Source organism: Triticum urartu, chromosome 6A (genome assembly GCF_056163025.1).
Source record: "Triticum urartu cultivar PI428250 chromosome 6A, HENAU_Tu73, whole genome shotgun sequence".
Taxonomy (NCBI): domain Eukaryota; kingdom Viridiplantae; phylum Streptophyta; class Magnoliopsida; order Poales; family Poaceae; genus Triticum; species Triticum urartu.
Window position 1 is genome coordinate 529,188,391 of NC_141878.1, and position 7,398 is coordinate 529,195,788.

The 7,398-nt window shown below is 46.5% G+C and overlaps 1 protein-coding gene across 1 annotated transcript; it reads left to right on the forward strand.

Annotated features, from left to right (window-relative positions):
• The first annotated feature begins 2,971 nt into the window (after nucleotides 1-2,971).
• LOC147966082 (uncharacterized) lies at nucleotides 2,972-3,583 on the forward strand. The gene is made up of 2 exons (XM_087528104.1): nucleotides 2,972-3,163; nucleotides 3,329-3,583. Exons 1-2 carry the CDS (start codon nucleotides 2,972-2,974, stop codon nucleotides 3,581-3,583), a joined length of 447 nt encoding a protein of 148 aa, XP_087384230.1.
• Nucleotides 3,584-7,398: the final 3,815 nt, after the last annotated feature.

Sequence of the window (7,398 nt, forward strand, 5' to 3'; positions counted from 1 at the left end):
CTCCTTCCTCCTATATATACCTACGTACCCCCAAACGATCAAATACGGAGCCAGAACTCTAATTCCACCGCCGCAACTTTATGTATCCACAAGATCCCATCTTGGGGCCTGTTCCGGAGCTCCGCCGGAGGGGGCATCGATCACGGAGGGCTTCTACATCAACACCATAGCCCCTCCGATGAAGTGTGAGTAGTTTACCTCAGACCTACGGGTCCATCTTCTCTCTTTTTGGATCTCAATAAATGTTCTCCCCCTCTCTTGTGGAGAACTATTCGATGTGATCTTCTTTTTGCGGTGTGTTTGTTGAGACCGATGAATTGTGGGTTTATGATCAAGTCTATCTATGAACAATATTTGAATCGTCTCTGAATTCTTTTATGTATGATTGGTTATGTTTGCAAGTCTCTTCGAATTATCAGTTTGGTTTGGCCTACTAGATTGATCTTTCTTGCAATGGGAGAAGTGCTTAGCTTTGGGTTCAATCTTGCGGTGTCCTTTCCAAGTGACAGTAGGGGCAGCAAGGCATGTATCGTATTGTTGCCATCGAGGATAACAAGATGGGGTTTTCTTCATATTGCATGAGTCTATCCCTCTACATAATGTAATCTTGCTTAAGGCGTTACTCTGTTTTTAACTTAATACTCTAGATGCATGCTGGATAGCGGTCGATGAGTGGAGTAATAGTAGTAGATGCAGGAGGAGTCGGTCTACTTGTCTCGGACGTGATGCGTATATACATGATCATACCTAGATATTCTCATAACTATGCTCAATTCTGTGAATTGCTCAACAGTAATTTTTTCACCCACCGTAGAATACTTATGCTCTCGAGAGAAGCCACTAGTGAAATCTATGGCCCCCGGGTCTATCTTCATCATATTAATCTCCTACTACTTAGTTATTTCCTTTGCTATTTACTTTGCCTTTATTTTACTTTGCATCTTTATCACAAAAATACCAAAAATATTATCTTATCCTATCTATCAGATCTCACTCTCGTAAGTGGCCTTGTAGGGATTGACAACCCATATTTTCCTTGATTGCGAGGATTTATTTATTTTGTGCAGGTACGAGGGACTCGCGTGTAGCCTCCTACTGGATTGATACCTTGGTTCTCAAAAACTGAGGGAAATACTTACGCTACTTTGTTGCATCATCCCTTCCTCTTCGGGGAAAACCAATGCAGTGCTCAAGAGGTAGCAGTTGCCCATCGACTTGCAACTATGGGGTGTGTCTGTGTTTTTTTATTCGTGGCCGCTAGTTGCTAGTTTGACCATCAGCTCGCAACAAGGGAGAGGTGTGTGTTCGTGTGTCGAGGGTCCCCAGCCGCAAGTTACCCCATCGAGTCGCAACTAGAGGATGTGTGTGTGTGTCTTTTTGTCAAGCGCGGGGGCCCCTGGTTGCATGTCAACCACCGACTTCTAACTAGGGGGGTGTATGTCTTTGTCGAGGACCCCTAGTTGCAAGTTGCCCATCAACTCGCAACTAGGGATGTGTCTGTGTGTATGTGTTTTTTATTCATGGCCCCCAGTTGCAAGTTGACCATCGACTCGCACAACTAGGGGGGAGATGTGTGTGTGTGTTGAGGGTCCCCAATTGCGTCTCGGATAACCGACTTGCAGCTAGTTGGGGTGTGTGTGTGTGTGTGTCTATCTGACAGGGGGGTCCCCAGTTGCATGTCAAGCATGCACTCGCAACTAGGGGGTGTGTGTTTTGTTGACTACCCACAGTTGCCAGTTGCCCATCGACTAAAACTAGGGGGCTGTGTCTGTGTGTGTTTTTTTATTCGTGGCTCCCTAGTTGCAAGTTCACCATCAACTCGTAACTAGGGAGATGTGTGTGTGCGTGTGTGTGTGTGTGTTGAGGGTCCCCAATTGCGTGTCGGATAATCAACTTGCAACTAGAGGGTGTGTGTGTGTGTGCCTTTCTATCAAGGGGGGCCCCAGTTGCATGTCAAGCATCGACTCGCAACTAGGGGGAGTGTGTTTTTGTTGAGGACCCCTAGTTACAAGTTGCCCATTTGACTCGCAAATTTGGAAGATACTCTATTATTTTCGTTTTCCAGTCACTTATACGCTTGAATATATTTTAAGTTAATTTAGTATAGGCAGTCTTGAACAGATGAGTCAAGGAAAAGATTGGCATGGGAGTGTCTAGTTATCAGATATGTGCTTTTCCATTTTGGTTTAGGTCGTTTTGTTATGTTCAGTCAGTTTTTGTGATCCATGCACATAATTGTATTATAATTTCAGTCAATCCTCATTCTGAAAGAAGTCTATTGTCCATCCAGTTTTCAGGCCGCCCGTCTTTGGACCTTTGAGGAAATGCTTGCAGTCAGCCTGTCCCTAAACTGTTTTTTCCTGTTCTCAGGATTTTTCTTGTGAGCTATGTGGGAACTTTTGCCATGGCGGTGCTGACAACAACTTCAAGATCAACATTCGTGATGAGTTCCTGTCTAAAGCAATAATCAGTTAGTAGTTTGCGCCTTTATGTACTTTGTTATTTGTTTCCTAGTTCAGCCACAGTGCATCAATCAAGTGGTGCAGCATTTTTGTACAAGTCACGGTCAGAATGCGTTGCGTATTTTCCCATGGATGGTCGTGCTCTTTGTATTCAGTCATGTTTTTTTATGTTATGTACAGTTTCCCTAATTATTATTTTCTTTTGTTTTTACATTTTTTTGCAGACTGTCCCATGCAATGCAAGAGTCTACGTCAATGGCGTTATCGGCGACTACATGCATATTGAAGCCCATGGACGCAAGTACTCTGTCGACATTGTGAAGGGGGCACACAGGACCAGGATCAAGGGGAGTGGCTGGAAGAAATTCACTTCTGACTTTTCTCTTTAGAAGGGTGTTGTGGTCATTTTTGACTTGGACAGGCGTCCCCGCCACGCATATGTTGTTGTTCAAAGTGTTGACTTGGACATAGTTGAAGGAAGCTCTTCAGACGGGGATGCTGATGAAGAGATGATAGATGGAGACATCTCAGATGTGGATGAAGACGGTGGCAGCATAAAGAAAGAGTATACAAGGGGTCTAACCCTGAATGATGCACAGCAGGACATTCTCAATGAACTGGTGCTCAGCTTCAAGTCCAAGTCTTTAGGAGTGTCTTTTGTACACTGTCTTACTACAACTGACACTCAAGTTGGACAAAAGGTATGTTTTGTTGTTTCTTTTTTATTAAAATTTGCTTTTTGTGTTTACTTTATTTTGTTTATATGCATAATTTTTATTTTTCTTAAATGCATGTAGTTTTTCTTGCGTTGCTTCAAGCTTTTAAATTTTATGTTTTTTGTTTGCTATTCTTTGTTGTGGATACAGAAAGTGCCAGAGAGGGTTGCGACAAGCTTGAACATCCCTAAAGAAGGGTTGGCTGGTGTTCGTCCAAGCAGTGGGGAGGCAAAGACTCGCGTCGAATACAGCGCGTCTACTGATGGACGTATAGCTTTCAACAAAAAGCTGTGGAGGCGTTTCCTTTCAAAGACTACCCTGGAAATCAATGACTGCATCTTCATGTTCTTCAAGGCTAGCAAGAAGTCTTACATGAATGTTACTGTTGTCGTCAGCAAGCTTTAAGTTTCACTTTCTTTTCGAGAAGCTATGTTCCTAGTTATGTAGTATGCTGATGCAAAACATTGCTGCGGTCTTTTGTTTATGCGGTTGACAAGAACCAAGTAACCCCCCCCCCCCGCCTCGTCGTTTGCGATGTTTTATTATCTATGTGTGTTTTCAAAACTATGTGGAATATGCGTTTCTCATAATGATAAGCGATGTTATATATTTTTGATCAGTATTTTTTAGGAGTAATTGTGTTTACGTTTTTTCAATGCTTTTTTGTTTATCATTTATAACGATAAACACCCTTGCCTTCCCGCACTATACATGCAATTTGTTTGCCTAGTTCCTTTAGTAACAAAAATTTTGTTTTTCACAGGCGCCTTATTTTTTGCAAGTAGTTATCTTGAAAGTCGTAGGTCTACGAGAGTGCGGTCAAGGTCCGTAGTTGCGTGTGTGTGTCTTTTTTGTGAAGGGGCCCCTAATTGCATCTCAACAACCGACTTCTAACTAGGGGGTGTATGTGTTTGTTGAGGACCCCTAGTTGTCAAGGGGATCCCAGTTGCATTTCAACCATCGAACTCGCAACTAGGGGTGGGTGTGTTCATTGAGGACCCATAGTTGCAAGTTACCCATCGGCTCACAACTAGGTGTGTGTGTGTATGTGTGTGTGTTTCGTATTTTATTCGTGGCCCCCAGTTGCAAGTTGACCATTGACTCACAACTAGGGTGTGTGTGTGTGTTTTATTCGTGACCCCCGGTTGCAAGTTGCCCATCGACTCTCAACTAGGGGGCGTGTATTTTTGTGTGTGTGTTTTTGTTTGTGGGTCCCTAGTTGCATGTCAATAACCGACTCGCAACTAGAAGTGTGTGTGTGTGTGTGTGTGTGCGTGTCTTTTCTGTCAAGGGTGGGTCCCCAGTTGCATGTCAAGCATCGACTCGCAACTAGGTGGTGTTGAGGACCCGCAGTTGCAAGTTGCCCATCAACTCGCAACTAGGGGGTGTGTCTGTGGTTTTTTATTCGTGGCCCCTAGTTGCTAGTTTGACCATCAGCTCGCAACAAGGGAGAGGTGTGTGTGCGTGTGTCGAGGGTCCCCAGTCGCAAGTTACCCCGTCGACTCGCAACTAGAGGATGTGTGTGTGTGTGTCTTTTTGTCAAGCGCGGGGGCCCCTGGTTGCATGTCAACCACCGACTTCTAACTAGGGGGTGTATGTCTTTGTCGAGGACCCCTAGTTGCAAGTTGCCCATCAACTCGCAACTAGGGATGTGTCTGTGTGTATGTGTTTTTTATTCGTGGCCCCCAGTTGCAAGTTGACCATCGACTCGCACAACTAGAGGGAGATGTGCGTGCATGTGTGTGTGTGTGTGTTGAGGGTCCCCAATTGCGTCTCGGATAACCGACTTGCAGCTAGTTGGGGTGTGTGTGTGTGTGTCTTTCTGTCAAGGAGGGGTCCCCAGTTGCATGTCAAGCATGCACTCGCAACTAGGGGGTGTGTTTTGTTGAGGACCCCCAGTTGCTAGTTGCCCATCGACTCGCAACAAGGGGGCTGTGTTTGTGTGTGTGTGTGTGTTTTTATTCGTGGCCCCCCAGTTGCAAGTTCACCATCAACTCGTAACTAGGGAGATGTGTGTGTGTGTGCATGTGTGTGTGTGTTGAGGGTCCCCAATTGCGTGTCGGATAATCGACTTGCAACTAGAGGGTGTGTGTGTGTGTGCGCGCGCACGCGTGTCTTTCTATCAAGGGGGAGGGGGTCCCCAGTTGCATGTCAAGCATCAACTCGCAACTAGGGGGAGTTACAAGTTGCCCGTTTGACTCGCAACTAGGGTGTGTCTGTGTTTTTTTTTATTCGTGGCCCACAGTTGCTAGTTTGACCCATCAACTCGTAAATAGGGAGATGTGTGTGTGTGCGTGTGTCGAGGAACCCCCAGTTGCAAGTTACCTATCGACTCACAACTAGGGGTGTGTGTGTTTGTGTGTTTTATTCGTGACCCACAGTTGCAAGTTGCCCATCGACTCGCAACTAGGGTGTGTGTGTGTGTGTGTGCGTGTGTGTGCGTGCGTGTCTTTCTATCGAGGGGGGTCCCCAGTTGCATGTCAAGCATCGACTCGCAACTAGGAGGAGTGTGTTTTTGTTGAGGACCCCTAGTTACAAGTTTCCCATTTGACTCGCAACTAGGGATGTATGTCTTTGTTTTTTTATTCGTGGCCCCCAGTCGCTAGTTTGACCCATCAACTCATAAATAGGGAGATGTGTGTGTGCGTGTGTTGAGGACCCCCAGTTGCAAGTTACCCATCGACTCGCTACTAGGGTGTGTGTGTGTGTGTGTTTTATTTCATGACCCCCAGTTGCAAGTTGCCCATCGACTCGCAACTAGGGGGTGTGTGTTTCTGTGTGTGTGTGTGTTTTGTTGCGGGTCCCTAGTTGCATGTCAATAACTAACTAGCAACTAGAAGTGTATGCGTGTGCGCGCATTTTCTGTCAAGGTGGGTCCCAGTTGCATGTCAAGCATCGACTCGCAACTAGGGGGTGTTGAGGACCCCCAGTTGCAAGTTGCCCATCGACTCGCAACTAGGTGGTGTGTCTGTGTTTTTTTATTCGTGGCCCCTAGTTGCTAGTTTGACCATCAGCTCGCAACAAGGGAGAGGTGTGTGTGCGTGTGTCGAGGGTCCCCAATCGCAAGTTACCCCATCGACTCGCAACTAGAGGATGTGTGTGTGTGTGTGTCTTTTCGTCAAGCGCGGGGGGCCCTGGTTGCATGTCAACCACCGACTTCTAACTAGGGGGTGTATGTCTTTGTTGAGGACCCCTAGTTGCAAGTTGCCCATCAACTCGCAACTAGGGATGTGTCTGTGTGTATGTGTTTTTTATTCGTGGCCCCCAGTTGCAATTTGACCATCGACTCGCAAAACTAGGGGGAGATGTGTGTGTGTGTTGAGGGTCCCCAATTGCGACTCGGATAACTGACTTGCAGCTAGTTGGGGTGTGTGTGTTTGTGTGGGTGTGTGTCTTTCTGTCAAGGGGGGGTCCCCAGTTGAATGACAAGCATGCACTCGCAACTAGGGTGTGTGTGTGTGTTTTGTTGACTACCCCCAGTTGCCAGTTGCCCATCTACTGACAACTAGGGGGTTGTGTCTGTGTGTGTGTGTGTTTTTTTATTCGTGGCCCCCAGTTGCAAGTTCACCATCAACTCGTAACTAGGGAGATGTGTGTGTGTGTTGAGGGTCCCCAATTGCGTGTCGGATAATTGACTTGCAACTAGAGGGTGTGTGTGTGTGCGTGTCTTTCTATCAAATGGGAGGGGGGTCCGCAGTTGCATGTCAAGCATCGACTTGCAACTAGGGGGAGTTACAAGTTGCCCATTGACTCGCAACTAGGGTGTGTGTCTGTGTTTTTTTATTCATGGCCCACAGTTGCTAGTTTGACCCATCAACTCGTAAATAGGGAGATGTGTGTGTGCGTGTGTCGAGGAACCCCCAGTTGCAAGTTACCCATCGACTCGCAACTAGTGTGTGTGTATGTGTGTCTTTTATTCGTGACCCCCAGTTGCAAGTTGCCCATCAACTCGCAACTAGGGGGTGTGTGTTTGTGTGCGTGTCTTTCTATCAAGGGGGGGTCCCCGGTCGCATGTCAAGCATCGACTCGCAACTAGGGGGAGTGTGTTTTTGTTGAGGACCCCTAGTTACAAGTTGCCCATTTGACTCGCAACTAGGGATGTGTGTCTGTGTTTTTTTATTCTTGGCCCCCAGTCTCTAGTTTTACCATCTACTCGTAAATAGGGAGATGTGTGTGTGCCTATGTCAAGGACCCCCAGTTGCAAGTTACCCATCGACTCG